General features: G+C 41.0%; 2 protein-coding genes across 2 annotated transcripts in view; one reads left to right on the top strand and one right to left on the bottom strand.

Annotated features, from left to right (window-relative positions):
- Positions 1-3605: 3605 nt before the first annotated feature.
- On the bottom strand, positions 3606-7062 carry LOC140930295 (mitochondrial substrate carrier family protein ucpB-like). Its single transcript, XM_073379977.1, has 3 exons — positions 6791-7062; positions 5470-5632; positions 3606-4927 (listed from the first exon to the last, which is right to left on the bottom strand). The coding sequence occupies exons 1-3, from the start codon at positions 6897-6899 to the stop codon at positions 4240-4242; spliced, it is 960 nt and encodes a 319-aa protein (XP_073236078.1). The 5' UTR covers positions 6900-7062; the 3' UTR covers positions 3606-4239.
- Positions 7063-10910: 3848 nt separating this feature from the next.
- Positions 10911-19806, top strand: part of LOC140931487 (uncharacterized) — a 48124-nt gene continuing 39228 nt past the window's right edge. Inside the window, exons 1-4 of the mRNA XM_073381297.1 lie at positions 10911-10925; positions 11477-11584; positions 12741-12824; positions 14558-14632. Of these exons, the coding sequence (XP_073237398.1) occupies positions 10911-10925; positions 11477-11584; positions 12741-12824; positions 14558-14632 (282 nt within the window). The remainder of the gene's footprint in view (positions 10926-11476; positions 11585-12740; positions 12825-14557; positions 14633-19806) is intronic.

Raw genomic sequence — 19806 nt, 5'->3', positions numbered from 1 at the left:
CGAGGAAGTTACTGTTAAGCGATTGTCAGCTTGTCAAAACAACAGGAATATTTTTCGAGTGTGCTATATTTACTAAACTGATATTCTGAGAGTCAGAAAAGCTTTCCACTTGATTATCATAACACGCGACAAATTTTTGATTTATATCCATTTACCATTAAGTCAATGCTAAGACTGACGTGCACCCTTGACAATACCTTTTTAGAATTCGGAACGAAAATATGTGTCTCTGTTCTTCAAATGCTTGAGCTATTTATTTAGTTTAAAAAAACTAGTAAAAATCATAAAAACAGAGCGAAACAAATTTGATTTCAATTCCAAAGAAAACTTGCCCACATAATTTTCATTATCGTCGATCTAAAATGACGATATTAGCAGGCCTTTGATTTTGTAATTACCCCAAAAGCAATTAATTGCTAAAAAAACAAAAAATGCGTAGTAGGAAAACGACGACAACGAAAAAAAATAATAGGCCGAATAATTACGGATCGAAATCTGAAGCGAACACCGGAGATGGAACAAAGGGGTATCACTGCGGCAGTTTTTAAAATCAATTTAGACAAATAATCTGTTTACAAATGGAGTCCTTTTTTTGCTCTTACGCAGCGCCCATGGTGTCTTGGGAATTATGCACAACACCCTACTGCATGCACCCGGGGTTCCTTTCCAGTCGACGCCAGCGCTTTCCGTTTCATAGGGAGCTGGGAGCTTTACAATCGACAACGGCGACGGCAGCGAAAACGTCACTTTTAAAATAAATTGGCGTTTTTTTCAAACTTCGTCGCGTTTATTCCTTTGCGCTGAAAATGTCAAAGGTAGGCCAATTTCCCGAGAGTTGGTTTCTTGGGGACCGCACTCACGTTTGGAGAGAGAGAGAAAAATTCGTCGCCGCTTGTTTGCGTCCTCCATAAAACGTGAAAATAGGAAATTTCACGTCGTGTTCGCGCAGTGATGGCAAAGAAATATACAAAAGTGTGATGCACGTGCAAAGTTGTTGTCTTGCTAGAATTAAACCTATTGCTTCAATTTTTTGCCGTTTTTGTTTCCGTCGCCGCCGGCGAAAACGTCGCTTTAAAAAGTGACTTCACCTTCTTTTAACTTTACCGCGATTATCCCATCTCATTCACCTTGTATAGTAACTCTCCTGGAGTTGAATTCTTAAGAAAAATATCCAAGCTTAAAAACAGGACGAGAAATTCGTCGACGCATGTTCGTGTTGTCGATAAAGCGTGAAATTAGGCATCACGTTGTAGTCGTCCAGAATCAACCTCGTCCCCAGGGCTTTTCCCTTAAAAAATGGGTGGGGCCCCACTCATTTTTTAAGGGAAAAGCCCTGGGCACGAGGTTGGTCCAGAATACAAAGTTGAAACGACAAAGTTGTTGTTTTGCTAATCTTATAGACTACGAGTAGTCCCCCATTTTTCCTCAGGGATAGTAGAGCGAGCGAAACGCGAGCGCGCGTGAAAATCACCCCACGCGAGAAAACGCGACACGCGAGGTGATTTTCACGCGCGCTCGCGTTTCGCTCGCTCTACTATCCCTGAGGAAAAATGGGGGACTACTAGTCTACTAATCTTGGGACTATGTTGGGCTTTGTTCACCCCATGCTGGATGGCTTTTGCGCCCGCACGAGAGCCATACCGGATAGGACTTCCGTTCACACAGAAGAACGGTGATTTTGGCGCGATTTCTATGACGGAGCGAAGCTACGCCGCGTAGATCTCTAAAGTGGAGACTCAAATATCGGATAGGTGTTCACACTATAACGGATAGCTTTTTGTTTTGGCACGAAAATAAAGTGTGAACATTAGCCTCCCACGCAGACATTACGTTACGTTACGTTACGCTACGTTACGGGACGTTACGAAACCACGACGATGACGGAAACTGGAACGTCAAAAAACAACAGGTTTAATGAGCAAAACAACAACTCTGCACGTGCAACACGCTTTTTTGTACATTTCTTTGCCTTCACTGCACAACTACGACGTGAAATGACCAAGTTTTAAGTTTACTTGGGAACGGGAACGGCAAGGCGATAAATTCTACCATCTCTGTCCGAACTTGAGCGCGTTCCCTTCCCTTCAGCTCCAGCCAAAATCCCCTTCTTTTAAGTAACAGGGCGAATTGGGATAATCGCGAAAAAAATTCAAATATGTGAAGTCTGTTTTTAAGCGACGTTTTCATGGACGTCGCCGCTGTTGGATCGCGAGGTCCCTAATATTCTTAGGGTTCGTCACGCGTTACGATCCCCTACGAACGTCTGCGTGGGAGGTTATGTGTACATAGGCATAGAAATGAAAACCCGAAAGCAACGACAACGACGCGCAAATATAAAAACGGGCTTGATTAATAGGAGCGCTGGAAATTAGGTACTGGATGTCGCGCGCAGTCGTCTCTGAGAGTTTTTTGTTGTTGTTGTTTTTTCGTTCTCTTCCCGTCGCGTTGTCATTTTAAATCTGCTTCGTGAAGCCTGAGGACTAGGTAGAAATAAAGATAGATGATGATGGCCATTTTAGGAAATTGTGCATGACAAGAAAAGGGTTGAGCACTAGCCAGATTCGACAACCAGTCACGCGGTCGTTTTGCATATCGGCACAATGACTTCGATTCATGAATAAGAGATTCGGGAAAGAGAAACAGCGTGCAAAATATATCTTTGCACTCCAAAAATTATATTTCGAAATTATTATCTCATTGATCACTGAGATATGCACGTGAACTCTCGGAGTTGACAACCTTCAGCTTTCCAGCTTGTACAATTGACAAGGCTGGGAGAGCTGTGTAGCAAATAAGCCACAGGCTTCCCATTTTCTGTTAGCTTGCGGACGGTTTGTGAAAGGGGTTTACTAACTGGCCACACCCAGTCATAACAATTCCTCTCAATAAGATGTTGAGGGGTTTAGGATAGATAAAAACAACTGAAAAAAACGCTAAATCGTCAAAACGAAAATGAACTGTTTATAAGCAAAACTGATGGAAAACTGACTCATATTAGTCACACTTCAAACAAACATTCATATAGTTATATATATTTCAGCAAGTAGTAACAAAACGTTACTGTTTAGAAACTCTAAACTCTGTTTAAAAACATTGAATGTATGACATTACATTGACCAATAAACATTTCTTTCTGCCTGGTTTGAACAATTCAACACAATGTCAAATTGAGGCCATTTTTGTCTTTCTTCTTTTATTTTTTTTTCTGCTTTTTTTCTGGTAGGAAGCACAGTGACATTTGTTTACCATTTCATGGAAATTGAAATCTAGAGTCACTGCTCACTATCATATTACGTGTAGGTCTCTAGTTTTTTTCTATTTTTGTCTCTGAATACAAAACATTTTGAACCAAAGAGACAAATCTAGAAGACAAACATGATCCCATTCTAAAAAGAATACGTAACATTTTATCACATCGACGGGAGAACCAAGTCTGCATGCAGCCATCTCTGTTTTGGTTTGTGGAAATCCAGGGAGAAGGTCCCAGGGGAATGGGATCCAGACCCCACCAGAAATGGGGAATGGGATCCAGACCCCACCGGAAATGGCTAACAGGATCCAGATCCCACCAAAAATGGGGAACAGGGTCCAGATCCCACCAAAAATGGGGAACAGGGTCCAGATCCCACCAGAAATACAAAACAGGGCCCAGTTGTTCGAACACCGATTGGCGCTTAACCCAGGGTTAAAATTAACCCAGGTTTCTTTTTCTTGTGTTCAAAAGCATTTTCTCAGATAATTTTCTCTGTTATTTTTAGAGCTTCCAATCATCAACTTGTAGACAAAACGAATTAAAACTGAAATGCTTTTTAAGCTTTCAAATCTGAATTCAAATCTCGCACTAACCCTGGGTTATCTTAACCCAGCTTTGAACAACTCGTCCCTGTACTGTATATTGAGGCACTCTTAGTGGTGGTAAGTATGTCCCTGGTCTAAATTTCAAATAGGGTCAACTCGCATTTTGAGGAGTAGGGTATGTTCCCGTCAGTATTCAACCCACCCTTATGTCGTTTGTCACCACTTCCACTAGTCTTATGTCACTGGTTGAAGGTCATGTCACTTGTTGGAATTTTATCCTAACAGGGACTCTATATTGGCAAAAAATGTGAAAGTAATTAGCTGTAGAACTGTTTAAATGTTCTGCACAAGTTTCACCCCCCTCCCCCTGAAACAAATCCCTGGAACTGCCCCCAGAAGATGTCTGTGTGCAGGTTGCCAGTACTGCTGCACTGCTGTTACTTAAATTGGATCCATACCAACAAAAGCTCGCAGTTGTTCAAAAACAAAGAAAGTGACAACTGTGTGAGTGCCAGTTCTTGTCCAGTTGGGTATAAACCCTTTGTAAAGACCGAAGAGCCCTTCCTTCCTGACTGTTTTCATGATACAATCAAACGTGCCCCTGTATAGTACAGGCCTCCTGTTATTGTCCTTCTTCTGGTTCATATATCGGGTGCGCACTATATCGATGGGTGAAGCCACGCAGTTTGTTATAAATCCTGCTATTGATGAAGCAACAATGTGCAGCAAAGGTCCTTCATCCATGAACTCGGCGTTCAAGATTGCATGTTTAGCATGGTCATATGAGGACACTGCTGTCGCTGATACAATTGCCGCCCGCTTCACAGTTGCACTTACACCTGTCCAAAGCCCAGTGATTCCCTCACTGGACACAATAGCTTGAAATGCATGGAGTGTATGTCTATATTCCCACCGATTTCCTGAGGGTACTGCCATCAGACGTATTTTCACAACATCTGTGGGACACGCTATTGCACTCCCTATAGCCCCAGAGATTGCACCAGAACAGATTTTTTTCCAGAGAGGTGTGTGGGCACGATCTTTTGCTCCAAACAATTCTTTAAGTGGTTCATATAAACCTAGTCTCAGAGTACTATATGAAGCTTCTCTCATCAAGGAGGGAGTGATTCTGGAGAACAAAGACAGGAAAGAAGTGCAAAAAAGTGCTCACTCAGACAAAGAGGGGAATGTAGTTTCACACCAAAGCTTGATCAAGCATAATGTGGGTAATAATGGGGGGAAACTAACCCTGTTACAAGTATATATATATATATATATATATATATACATACATGTACCCCTCTTCCAGATATAAAGGGTGATTTTTATGCCCTGCTCCAGAGTCAAAGGCAAAAAACATATTCACACAATGAATTATAGCTCACATATTGGAATCCCCTCCCCTCCCCCAGGATAAGCAAAAAGGCACTTTCCATTAATTTTGCTGGTCAGACGGGTTCAGTTGTAAAGAGAATTCCACTAATAATCACCACTATCAAACCAGGTTAGTCTATTTATAAGTGGTTTGGTTGGCAGTGGTGTGTTTAAGGGATAATTTCAAGAAAAACTTCAATTTTATTTTAAAAATGACCAGTGCAGCCAGTTCTGACTTTTGGAAAGCACCCTAAGTTAACAAACCAAAGTCTCCAGCATAGAAATAAAGTAACCTACCCTTTATAAAGACCTTGTAACCCTTCTTCATGAGCAATTCTCATAGCACCTCTCACTAAACCACGGTAATAACGATTATGAAAAATGTTTCTGCTCTCGTGCTGGGAGCCTAATTCATTATCCAGTTGCATACGAGTCTTGATCACATCAATAGGGTTTGTAACTGAAAGAATGTAAACAAAGCAATACTAAATTTAAACGACATTATGTTAAAATTGTTTTAGCCAAGACACAAGCATAGTCAAAAGAATGCAAGGTTTTAATATTCTTACAAGAGCATAACCTTTTGTCGCTCATGCTTTTACTTGCGTCAATAGTGAGGACCATGATATGTTTATAATCAATATGCTCGCGTCACTGACCAGGGAAAATTTCCAAAATTCCAGCTACCAGTAGAAAGCGACATATGAAACAAAACGGCCATTGTTGCTCTTAGCATGCAAATATGTGACCTGCTGGGGCTCGTTTCTCCAAAGTCCCAATAAATAACAGGCCATTAAAGCATGCAAGATAGAGGTTTCAATAGTTTTGCATCTAACATGATAAAACTGTTAGTTAATCAAACAAAATGGAGTAGTTTGCTAGCCAGGACCCGCGCTCTTATTCTTATATGTCGATTTGAATATTTGATTTCGGGTCCGAAAAGTTACCGGGATTAACATTTTCGAGAAACGGGCCCCTGGGAGCTCGTTGAATTAACTAATAATATTACTCGCCAAATTTTCACAGAAAAATTGTTTTATTACGTCGATTTTTGAAATCAACAAGAAAGTTTTCTGATATACGTACGGAATGCTTCCGCTTAAAGGAAAATGAAGCTAATCAAGCAAATTTTTGAATGTAAAAGTGTACAAACAGAAAAACAAATGACCTAACATGACATGATGCAATAGAATGCAAATTAAGTTACAAACGGAAGTCGATCGAGATTAATTTGATGTGCCAAATTTACTATTCCCTCCCTAAAATCTAGGAGCGGTTTTCAAACTTTCAGTTATACGAGGAAAGAGCAGTCGATAGAACCAGAAATTCGAAAAACCCAAAGTGTGTAAAGCACGGGGAACAGATACTGTATACCGGTTCTAAGGACGGAGGTTATAGATCGACCGGAAAATTTCCCAATATTCCTCTACATTGTGATTTCACCAGGTTATTTGACCACAAGAATGTTTATAACACTCCAAAATTCCCTTTCTGTGCCTTATTCAATGGTCAAACAGACAACTTGTTCCTTCCAAATATCGAAGAACGCGAAGATTGCAAATAAAATGTAAGCAGTTAAGCTTACGTAAGCTACAAATATTGAAATACAATAGCTTACCAGTAGCAGCACACATGCATGAAAGCCCGCTCAAAGCGAAACGTACTAAATCTCTTTTTCCTTTGCTCTGTATTCCTTGCCTTCTATTATCGTAAATACTAGCCGCCATTTCTGATCGATGACAATCCGTGACAATAATTCTGAGTAGCTGTACTGTGTCGGTTACTCACCGCGACAGTCTTCTCCGTTGGATTACACCTACAGGACGTTCATTTCCACTTCGATGCATTTTTGTATGTCCTGTTTGAAGCTTAACAGCGATTTAAGAGGTCATTAACTCCTCGAAAATATCACAAGAACACTTGGAACCACGATTTATGACGGATGGGAACGACGAATAAAGTGATCAAGAAACTTCTGGCAAGAAATCGATTTCGTAAACCACGTGGGTTTTTAACTGGGCGCACTCGTTGATCACGTGTTGTTGCGATTTTTCTTCCGTGAAGGCTGATGAGGAAAGAAGACTGAATACAGCTTATCAAGGCATAGTCTCTCCAACGGACACTCTGTTGGAGAGACTTTGATCAAGGAAATCATTTTACATTCTCTGAAAAAATACTAATGAAGAAACCTCGCGTGACATGACATGTACACACACGGCCGACGTTAAGGCCAAGGCTAAGGAATATTACCAAGGCAAATTTACAGTACTTCAGCCAATGGTTATACAGTATTTTTTATGAGGAAGGGAGTAATTTCCGTATATAATATTTTAATATTGAATTAACCATTTAAAACAGTCCCCAAGACTGTGACTCGGTGAACATTCGGCAATACATTTGGTGAGCACAAAGCAGTATGTTTTTGTGCTCTGTTGTACTGAGACTGACCCAGATTGTAACTATGAGGCTGCGAGCACTCCTGATGCTGGGCAGTAACACATCATCTGAGAACTGCGATGAACCGACTGACATTTTGCTTATTACAGGCCTTTCTTATTGGGCTAATTGATAGTTACTAATAGTTGTGGGAAAAAAGGATTACAAAGGGGTCCTAAAACCACTAGTTCTTTGTGATTTGGGTCTCTATTGGGCAGTGATAACAAACAGCTGGTTTTCAGGAAAAACGTTTTTCAGTGTTTGTATACCTTATGTGGCTCGGTTCATGAACTGAGTGACTTCAAGAAATTGGTACCTTGTCTACAACGTAAGCCGTTTAGATACCCGTCTACCTCTTTCAAGAGAGTCGGTCAATCACATTTAAAAAATCTCTGACCAAGCACTTCATGGGTCAAGAAAATTTATATATTAATTCTCTTACAGTCACCAAATACTGAGGAAAACAAGCATCTGGGAAAACTAATTCCACAGTTGGCTTCAGTATAGGCCCAACCTCGTCCCCAGGGCTTTTCCCTCAAAAAATGATTTATTGAGGGAAAAGCCCTGGGGACGAGGCTGGCATAGGCCATTCCAAGGTCCGAAAACTCTCATTTTCAAAACGAGGCTAAGTGCAAAACCTTTCCACAGTGTGAAACTCAGTGAATAAAAAATCATTTTCCAATCAATAGCTTCCCGCTTAGCCTCGCTTTGAAATAAAGGCTTCATTTGCCGAAATAGAGCGCTCGTTGAGGAAGCGGGAGAGGTACGTTATCAGGAGCCCATCAATTTGATGGGCTCCTGACGTTATCTAATTTTACCCCCTTTGCCTTCCCGTCATCTCTTGCGCTCCCCCACCTAAGCACTCCCTTGTCAACTGATCCTGCGAGTGGGAGATTGGAAAGTAGAGAGGGGAAATTCTTAAATGTAGGCTGTATCAAAATTTGATACAATCAAAAAGTGATAAGCTTTCATTTGGCTATAAAAGATTGCAGAACGCTTGAACGTTTTGAAGAACTCGCGTGTAATGGATGCTTGACGTGGCAAAAGGGGATTTCGCCTTGGGGAATACCTCCAGCATGTTCTCGAATGTTCAGTTCACGGTCACGGTCGTATTGACGCGTTTGCAGGCCATTTTTTTATTTCATTGGTGAAAAATGGCTATCAGTTTATTTTGTCCGTTTCCACTTCCGAGTTGCCGGTAATCTAGTGGACTGAAGTGGCTTGTTCCCCGCTGGTTAACTTTGAAACGTTTCTCCCGTGAATGAAGTCAACGACATAACTTTTCTGACTTATGATTGCACTTTACCCGACTCTGTCCTTTAATAAATGTTGTGTACATTCTATGTCTTCTATGGAAATTGACATGCAGTCTCACGTAAAGATTCGTTTTAAATGGTGTGTCATAAACATGTTCCGGCTGATTTGTTATATGTCAAATTTGTAGTAAAGTGTCGGCGAGCTCTGAGAAACTAACACTCCTATCTGGCGAGGAATCCATGCAGCGACTGAACACAGAGCTACAGCACATGTTTAAAGTGTAAAATCAGAGCAGCAACTGAGTTATTTCTACTTATAAAATATATTAGGATAATAGTACTTAACCCTTAACCCAGAGCAAAACATTTCTGTGGTTATGGCACGCAGGAATATATAAAGCGCGCGCGCGGATCATAAAGAACGCAAAAACGAGGAGTGTTTCATCTGGTTTCCAAACAGTCAATAAATATTAATTTCCTCCGTATTGTGTTTATTAATTATTAATTAGTTTCAGAGGGGATACGACCCCGGCCGCGAATCAATGGTTTTAGAGTTTTAGAATTTTTTTCCCGTCACCGAAAGCCTATTGGATCTGACCCCAGTATAAAAGCATTTATAACTCAAATTACATCGCACGACTACTGATAACGGCGCACAGTTAATCCTTTGTTGCTGCTCGCAAGAAATGTGACAGATTTGGCCTCTTGGACATCCAGCGTGCTCTTCATGCGCTTACGCGGGCCCTATCTTTCTGTCGCTTGCGTCATCGACAGTTCAACTAAAGTTTCTTCAAATCCACCTTCATAAGACAGAGTTTAATCGCGCAACTGCAATGGCATTTAAAGGTGGCCGTGTGCTTTTGTGGCTTTGCACTGCAACGCTAACTTGGATAACAGTTGAAGGTCAAGGCATCCTTGGTAAGTTTAGAGATGGAATCAAAAATATGTTACAGTTAACAATTTCTCAAGTAATTTTTTTCTGTGATCTGTAGTGACCAGCACTTGATCAAATTAAATTTGCTAACGCGGATTAGCAGGCGTGCAGAATAATTCTAGCAAAGCAGAAACATCATCATACATGTTGCAGGAATAAGGGCAGTTGTTTTATCTGAGACATAATGTGTTTGGTTTTGTGTCAGAGGGCACATTGTTTAAATGGATACAATGCGCTTTACAAATTGGGACAAAGATCTATCTGTGAGCGTCATCACCATTAAGTAATGGGGTTTTAACTGCAGTATAATGTCAAGAGAGAGTTGATCATGCTGTGATCATGCCTTGTCCAAGATAAATCTTCTTGGGGAGTTCCAACACCCTGAGTTTGATGATAGGAAATGAGATAAATGTGTTGTCGCAACAATTACGAGTGAAATTCAAGGCGTGATGTAATTAGCGCCCTTGAAACAAAAGTATTTTCATCTCTGGCCGCAGAAAATATTCTACCTTGACGTTACGATTCTTGACGGTGGTAGATTGCGAGCAGTCCCTTATTTTTCTTTGCAAAGTTACTACACGCTTGAGGTGTGATTTTTTATAGTAGCTTAGAATTAAATTGCGAACGCCTGCTTGAATTGCGGTTTGTCTCAAATCATTAGTCCGATAGTAGTGAAAAGTGTGCCAAACAAGAAAGTAGCGCAGCTGTTTAACAATCAATCAACATAAACTTTATAAGCTCAACGAAAAAGTTAGGTTAATTGACAAGTAAAAAAACTGAAAGGAAACTGAACTGTGAAAGAGGCCTCATCGAGTTAGCCTGCGAATAGCAGACGTATTTCCGGTCGTCGCTTCTCTCCCTCCTTTTCGGAAGGAGAGAAGCGACGACCAGAAATACGTCAGCTGTTCGCAAACTACATCGAGTCTAAGAGCTTCTATTTCAAACGCCTCGTCCCCACTCCTTTTTTTGCATCGCGGCTCCGCCGCCAAAACTTTAATCACACAATACCGCCAGCTGCGCAGGCTAAAGAGCTTCAGGAAAGCGCTCTTTCTTTTGCCCTTGTTCCCACGGCCTCCCGAACTTTCCAGCTACACATTGCTGCAACTAACACAATGACTTTTATACAGGTACTAAAGACAATTCCATAAAAGAGCTATCGCCCCATGACAGAGTGAGACGACAAGATATCGCTGTAAGTACATGTCTTATTATATACATTGAAATAATCAAACCTGATGATGATGATGATGATGATGATGATGATGATACCATAACAATAGGCTAAATGGGGCTGAGTATGATGTAGCTACTTTGGCCTAGTTCTCGGCCCTTTTTCAGGACATTAACATGCTTTTTCTTGCATACATCCCTCAAGAAGACTCTAGAAGTAGATAACACCCATCGAACAATACAATTTTTGCGTATCTTTGCATTCCTTCCGTTCAGTTTTTGCAAAACATTCAGCTACTTCGTCTTTGGATTGCTGTGAACGCCTGATTAGTTCACATTTGCGCGCCCAAGGAGCCTCGTTTCCAATCAAATATACCAAAATATACCATCCATTAACCAAATAAAATTCAAATTATCTTTAATACTACAACACCTCTTTCACTCAGTTGTGAGTTCTGGGTCTGACAGACTTCACAATTTGGGGCTGTATCTTTTTTAATGAAAACAGGTTGATATCACTGTTTACGGAGAACCAGGCGACCCCGGAGCCAGAGGAGAACCGGGTGACCCGGGATATAACGGTACCCCAGGGAAAAGGGGACAAATTGGAGCAAGGGTAAGTCAAGTAAATTTGAGTACAGTGATATGCAATTTAATGATGTAAACTTATAATCAGAGTAATCCCTCTGGCCAATCATAACAAAAACGCACCAGTTCAGATCTTGAAGGAAATACCTGTAGGGGGCCTTCACTGAGCGCGCGAAAACCACGTGCTGGAAAGTCGCGATTGATTTGTGTTCTGCCTCTGGTTGGTTTAGCATGTACTATGGCGAGAGCAGGATTAGCAATCACAAGTTGCAGCGAGACCAAGTTGAATCTTTAAATTTTCCTTGTCCGTCTGTAGATAGTTCAGTTGGGTTATGTCCTGCTATGGATGCATCTATGAACGAAGATGGGGAGGAAAACGCAACAATTTTTACTCCCTCCCCCACTTTATAGCTTGTTTCTTGTTCTATGCGACCCAGTGTTGCGGAATTCTTATAACCCCGCTCGCTGATTCAAACAAATCAAGAGGACTGTATCTTTCGATGAAACAACGATAAATTAATCCAATCCAAAAATCTACTGCGTTGTACAATTCTCACATATTCAACGATCTTAACACAACTAACACATTATAAGTATAGAGAGGTTTTTCTACTATCCTTGAGTAAGGCAGTATTTTTACATTACCCGCAAATGTACAGTAAAAGTTCCCATTCTCATACTACTACATGAGAAATTTCTGCAATTTGATTGGCTTAGAGCAGTGGTATTTGTGAAAATTACAAACCTTATACGGGTAGTAGTATAAACAAATAATAGCATGATTTGTACGTGATATTTGGCATAAATACTACTCGTGATATTTCAAAATTGTCTCAAATTTATAACAATTTCGAAATATCACTCGTGGTATTTATGCCAAATATCACTACAAATCATGCTATTACCTATATCATCGATCTACATTAAATGTCTATTACAAAATCGCACGTTCTTTCATCATATTTAGCCTAAGAAAATGCATGCAGTTACATCATTTTATATCGTAAATATACTCGGACTTTGTCTACTTTAATGTGAAATCTAATGTCACGAAATCTAACTTTTTTGCACTACAAATGTCAGTTTCTAATTAAAATTCAATCACAATATAATAAAGTTAAGCATCACCTATTTCTTTTCCGACACCCGATATACCAATTTTGCCTTGTTTTCTATTTCAATAGGGTCCAGCAGGACCCCGAGGAAGACAGGGTATCCAAGGACCCCCGGGTCCACCCGGTAACCCAGGACCTCCGGGCAGCACGGTGGTAGGTGGCCATATAGATCTGCACGGCTATACCGGGTAGCTCTTCTTGTCGACAGGAAAAGCTGTTCAGTACGTAGTAAGGAGCTTTAGCAACGACGGCGTCTTCGGCAGCGAGAACGTCAAAAAAGCAATAGGTTTGATTAGCAAAACAACAACTTTCCACTTGCAGCACACTTTTTTGTACATTTCTTTGCCGTCACTACACGACCACGGCGTGAAAATCCCTAATTTCACGTTTTATGGAGGACGTCAACAAGCGACAACGAATTTGTCTTTCTCTTTCAAAACTTGAGTGGCGTCCCCAAGACATCAACTCCAGGAAAATTCGCCTACATTGACATTTTCAGCGAACTGGAATAAGCGCGACAAAGTTTGAAAAAACGCGAATTCATTTTAAGAGTGAGGTTTTCGCTGCCGTCCCCGTCGTCGAGGCTAAAACTCCCTAGTATGGACAGCAATGGCTTAGGACTGGAACAAGTCGATCACACACACCACATTTGTGACGGAGCGCCGCGATGACCGAGATGGTTTAGTAAACTTAATCCTAATCATCACTCCTTGATATTTACTTCCGTCTCCTTCAGTAGGTTCCAGTCCTTGCTCGTACTTATTCACTTCCGCTACGCTCCGAATATCTGTTCACACTGCATTTAAGTGTAGCACAGGATCAATCCGATATGTGACGCTCCAGGGTGGCGCTGCTTGACTTGGTTAAAGAAATGGGGTCTAAATCTCTGACCCTTTATCCACTGGGTACATTATGTGTGAACAAAATCCCTCTCCGGTATCCGGGGGGGAGGTACTCCTTATGATGGCCTATACGGGGAGGCACCGCCCGAAAGCGGTTCCTTTTTCAAGCTTCACGTATATGAAAGTGCAGGGATTTCACTAGTTGAAGTATGTGGAAAGGTAGGGAAATCTGTCACTTAAGTCTGTGAAAGGGCCCAAAGGGACTAATAAATAAATTTTATGGCTTTATAAAGTCGAGAAAACGTTCTATTTTTGTTACTGATTCCCATTTAAAAGACGATGCATTTACAGCAGTTAACAGGGATGCAAAGTTCTATACAAGGTATATGAAAGGGGTACCATTCGTCAATAAACACGAAAGGGGTACCTTTTTCGTGAAAAAATGGTATATAAAAGGGTAAGGGTTGGACCTCGGGCGGCGCCTCCCCGTTTAAAAGTACCCCCTGGGTCCGTTATATGGTAAGAGAAAGAGCTATTCGGTATCGTGTGAACACAACCTTAACAGAGCTCCTTAAAACTGACAAAAAGCTAGAACTTTGTCTCGCCAATCTCGTCTGTTTCACTGATCTGGACGCATTCCTTTTTGTCCGACCTTGACCACTGGATCTCGTGTAGTTTCTCGGAACGTAATCGATTCTATCATCAAATTCATATTATTTTATATATATTTGATCGTTTAGTGCAGGGGAAAGCTTTCAAAAAAGACGGTTATTTCTCGACTCCTATCATAGAAGTGCGCCTTATTAAAGATGTTGGGTGTGGGGTGGATTGTTATTATATGCCATGGGAACCAGGCATGTAATAGAATAGAATATAATAGAATAGAACTTTAATAGAATCACCCTCAAAAGGTCTTTCAGACGCTATTTACAATGACATGAATACATTAAATACTACACTACTTAAGTTATAAATAATCAATATAAGAAAATAAGAATTCGTAATCACACGTGGTCATTGCATTCTGAATTGTTTACGTTACAGTATGAGACTACACATGGCGAAAAGGGTCCTGTGGTTCGCCCGATTATTCTGACAGCGGGTTTCATAGAAAGAAAGGTAAGAAACATGGGGTGGAGGGGGGGAGCTACTGGCTTTCGTTCTAGTCATTCCGGCAATCCCATTTTGCCTTCACACTAACGGATCTCGCGTTTCCCTTAGTTTCATTGTCTGATTTATCGCAGTATGAACAAGACGCCTTTCGGTGGTTTACTTGGGATGCGTTGGGTTTATATTTGAGTTCTTTTACTTTGGAGGCCCATTGCAAAAGTTTGATGGACCTTGGAGCATGCGATTGTATTCAATTTCCATTGTATGTCATTGTCAGGGAGAAATCAACGGTAGCTAGCGACTGCAAATTGATGGCAAGTAAACTGACCGGCTTGCCTGTAGCCGCATCGAGATTGTACTTTGGGGGGAAGGGTGGTGTATTTTTTCTCCCTTTAAAGTTGCTGAATAAATGTTGGCCCTCCAAAATAGTTTACATAAATCGTAATGACCTCCCCCCCCCCCTTCCCTCAAATTTAATAAGTAAGATACTATTAACATTAGGTCGGGCCACCTGAAGAAACGGTTCTCTGGAATAACAGCTCTAATCTGTTCACTGGTTTTAAAAAAAGTTAAAAAATTTATGATATTACATTATACGGGCTTTCGAAACACAACTGGTAGAAACTAGAAAAACAAATCATCGTGGATATTTACATATTTCCTTTCAAACAGGCCCTCGGGGGGAAATAAAAAATAGTTATTGTCTGGATATTGTCTGTCCTGATGGCTTTCAGTGTTATTCTCGTTTATCGGCTGCCGCGCTTGTATAATTTTCCCTGTGATTGACTCTGTCCGGCTGTCATGCAGAATGGCTCTGAATATCGTGGAAGACTTTGATACAAAATTTCGACAAAGTTTCCAACACCATTCAATAGAATGATTTTAAAGAAGAAACACTACGAATTAAACATGCCGAAACGCCAGCTGATTCGAAGCAGCGTGATAAATGCTAATGACGTATATGCAACACGTTGCGCTTTGTCAAGGTAATCAAGACATCGAGGATAAGTTCATGTAATCCTAATGGCCGGCTTTGCAATTTGTCCGTTCAAAGGAAAACAAACCTCGTGGTCTGCCAGGTGCTTCCCACGGAATTATGCAACCACATGAGTATAAGTACTGCGCTGTTACAGACCTTTTAAAACTACATACATTGTATCCACTAGTCTTTCGAGATGGCTGTGAATTACACTCGCAACCCAAACCATTCCATAGCTACTGAACCCGATCAAAGGGAAGCAGAGGACGCGTTGGTGAAACCGTTCGTGGTTTTAAAAGCAGATCCTGGAAGTGGAGCCCAGCTGGTGGACCAAATTAGAGATTTTGCGAGCTTGCCATTTCCTGACCCAAAAAGATTTGATCGGTTATGCGAAGGTTGGAAAGTAACTGGAGACAGATACAAGAAAGCACCGAGCGACTTATTTAATGTTCTCAGATTCGATAGGATAACTTTGAAATTGGACGACCCTGCCACTAACGTGCCGTGGGATGTCAATCCACCGTAGTAGCATAGCTGGAAAGAAGTGAATTTGACTTGGACTTATTTAGAAATTGTAGTATAAGGTACGATTTGACGGTATTAAAGAACTGGAAAAAGGTTTTTACATGACAGTTCAGCTCTGCAACGCGAACCAGTGTAGCCTAGAAATCATTATGCAATAACTTGTCAAGAATGCAATGCAATAAAATCAGTTTAGCTCAAATCTTTGTTTTCACTTGTCTTTTGAAACCCGAAGGTGTTGTGAATGAATAGCAAACCGGAGTTCGTTTCTAAGCTCTTTGTTCTAAGTGAGTTGAAATATACTAAAAACAAAATGAAGATTAAAAGAAGGCGAAATCGCTCAAGTCGCCATCCTCAGACCTTAGGTTCTTAATGCAGGCATCACCGTTCTACCCGGTAGCCTCCGGAGATAGGAGGTAGGGAGTTAAAAGGCCTGTTTACATGGAGATGGGGGACCCTAGATAGGTGAGGTAAAGTGTGGCGGGTCACCCCACCCATCATGTAAACGTGATGAAATTAAAATGAGAGATTATATGGACAGGCGGGTAACCCCACCTAAGCGGGTTACCTCGCTTACCTGGGATCTCCCACCTTCATGTAAACAGGCCCTAAGATGCTACGGCGACGACGACAACGGGAAGGTCAAAAAAGCAATAGGTTGAATAAGACAAAACAACAACTTTGCACGTGCATCATACTTTTTTATACATTTCTTTGCCCTCACTGCACAACTACGAAGTAAATTGGCTAATTTCACGTTTTATCGATAACGTGAACATAAGACGACGAATTTCTCTTTCTCTCTCTAAACTTGAATTTCTTTCTTAAGACCCAGTGTCTGTAATTTTCGAGAATCGGTTGACAGTCGTGAATTTTTGAATTTCTTCATATTTCCCCCAAATAATCTCTATAGTACACTAATTTCAAAAATCACGTTAAAACTTGTAACTGCTTTTTATTTTTTCAGGAATCAGGCAAAGTTTGATAAACTCTAAATCGGCGCTCTTTCGAGTATGAAATTAGCGAAAATTGAGCATTTTCTTCGCGCTCGTACATAAAAACGGAATGATATCTCTAGATGAAATCAAGTCACAAAACAGACACACATTTTTACTTTATAATTCAGCAATTAACTTTAAATAAACCGTTTAAATGTGACTGTACCGGCCGCAAGAAGGAACACGGTTTCAGCACTTTTCAAAAATGGCAAATTTGACCTAACTTCACCATCGTAAAAACCCAGTTGGTACATAGAATTTCAATATGAAACAAGAACTGTATTGAAGGATATCCTTTGCTGTTGTTTGTGTTAAAATATTTCTGGCGGCATTCCAAATGCGCACCTTCAAAAGACCAAAACCTGAACGGTATTTTGACACCAGGAAAGCACGTGCAACAAGCAAGTTTCGACGCTTGGAATATTAATCCTTCGCAAACATAAGTTACTTCGACATTTAAACGCTAGTCAGAGTTGTAACGGTTTCAGACTATATTTCGGCGTTTCTGTTCGGTTTAACATGATTCCTTTCAACTGATTTTTGCGATAAACTATAATGAAGAGGCACGAGTACGCAGTTCAAATCACAGTTAGTAGGGGGGAATACTGTCGAAATACTCGCTTGCTATAGTTTTAATCGTATTGAAACCTTAAAATCAGAAAAGTTATTTACTTGCCTGAACTTAAATGCTAGACGGGTGGACAGTACCGCTGACTAAATTCTGCATCACGGCAGAATCAAAGTTAAGTTTGTATATGTCTTCAATCTGTCAACACGAGGGAAGATGACGTTCCGGAAGTGCGTGACGCGTAACGCGCCGGAAAAGAAATTCCAGGTATAAGTGTTTTACGGTGCAAGTCTTTCTTGTATGTTCGTATGGCATCTCGCACATATTCAGACTTGGTTTGTTGTGCCTGTCGCCCCAGTAATGCTAAATTTATTGCGATCATAGAAAAGATGTCGTGAGTCACTTGGTATGCTCCTGACTTGTTAGTCACGTGAGTATGTAGGGCAATAACCAAACATCGACCCTACCATGCTAATGATACAAGTAAGGTTTTCTTCATTTACGTTAGGTGATCTTTGTTTGATCCACAAAAATTGGCGCATGACTGAAATAAGAGTTTTTCCACATCACTGCTAAATGTTTGGTTCCGGGTGGCGGTGCAACAAATCACGTGGTACCGTTCTAGATCAGCCTACTGGCTGCTCATAGAAGGGGTCCATAACGGCACATCGATTGATGACTCTGTATGGCCTAGCTAAAGAAAATAATATACGCAGACGTTTAGGCTGAGCGACGATGGTGCAGCTTTTACACTCTTTTTCCGTTTCGAAAATAGACGAGCACGCGAGAGGTCTCAGGTGACAATGCTAACGTCATGAAAAGTCTACTTAGCTTGTTTAAGTTTAGGGCAGGAGGAAGAGATGGGTGGGTTGGTTGGCATTGGGTTCTCCATTAGGATCAACCCTACACATACAAAAATTCATGTCTTTATCACTACATTTAGAGCTAGCAGACTTCGTTTGATCCACAAAATTGGCGCATGAAAATAAAAGTTTTTCCTCACCACCGCTAAATGTTTGGTTCCGGGTGGCGGAGCACAAATCACGTTGTAGTCCGTAAAGGCACATTAATTGATGACTCTGTGCGGCCTGAAGAAAATTATATACGCAGACGTTTTCTGAGCGACGAAGTTGCTGCCTTTACACTTTTTTTTCTTTTCGAAAATGGCCACTAACTTCTCTCCTCGCTCTTCGCCGCTAGGCGGTCCTTTTTGCCTGAGAGATACCACTACGAAGGAGTTTTAGCACGCAAGTCACTGCTGGTGCAGACCTAGGAGAAGGGTTAAGGAGAAGGGCATTCTCCATCTGAAATTTAAATAGAAATGAAAGGCTATTTTGAGCCTTTTCTCTCTTTTCTCCGGAACGTATTTGGTTAAAAGATAGTAAGTAAAATGGCTGAGGCATTTTAAAGCATTTTTTCATTTACTCGACGGATTTTGGCGTTATGAAAAAAAACTTGTCAGTGAATTGGTTTATTTTCTAGCGTGCAAACAAGTGCCGGGGGGTGGTGGCGGACAGAGCCAGGTGACTGTTCCTTTTTTTAGGCCGGAGCTAGCAGTACGAGCTTTCTGGCCTAAGGCCATACTGTGTAGACTGGCCTTTAAGGGCCTCTGTTTGGGGGCGTGGGATCAGATAAAGTACAATTTCGTCAACAGCTGGTTGAGGTCTCACCAGAAGATGCCCTTGCTGCAGAGGAGCAAAGCAATACCTTTCGGTAATTTAAACAAGTTAAAGACTTGTATTTCGCTTATCAAATGTGTCCATTGTCCATTGTCGATTTGTGGTTTTTCAGGAAGTTCTTTTGCGGAGCATGGGCCAATTTTCTTTAAACAGTTTTTCTCGTTGCAGTGTTAATCTACTTAGTTTTTTTTTATAAGCATCAAATTGAAAAGCGTTTTTCAAAAGATTTTAAGAGCTTTCCGTAATGTGCCCCTTGTAAAAGAAGATAAGTTTGCAAAAACTTTTGTGTGCCTACAGTCGCGGCTAGCTTGTTTGAGCGTTCCAACGTGCGAAACTACCCTGCACGTTTCGGTGTCTCAGCGACGCACTTTTGTAATGCCGCCAAAACGTTTTTAACACAAGAAACGGCAAAGGATGTGCTTTAAAATAGTGTTTGT

Source organism: Porites lutea, chromosome 3, assembly GCF_958299795.1.
Source record: "Porites lutea chromosome 3, jaPorLute2.1, whole genome shotgun sequence".
NCBI classification, from domain to species: Eukaryota; Metazoa; Cnidaria; class Anthozoa; order Scleractinia; family Poritidae; genus Porites; species Porites lutea.
The sequence above is the reverse complement of the archived record's forward strand: the minus strand, read 5'-3'. Positions and strand labels throughout refer to the sequence as shown.

Coding starts and splice junctions, on each gene's coding strand:
- LOC140930295 (XM_073379977.1), bottom strand. CDS start 6,899: ATGGCGGCTAGTATTTACGATAATAGAAGGCAAGGAATACAGAGCAAA. Junction 5,633..6,790: donor ATGCATGTGTGCTGCTACTG/GTAAGCTATTGT, acceptor ACATTCTTTCAG/TTACAAACCCTATTGATGTG. Junction 4,928..5,469: donor TTACAAGGTCTTTATAAAGG/GTAGGTTACTTT, acceptor TTTGTTCTCCAG/AATCACTCCCTCCTTGATGA.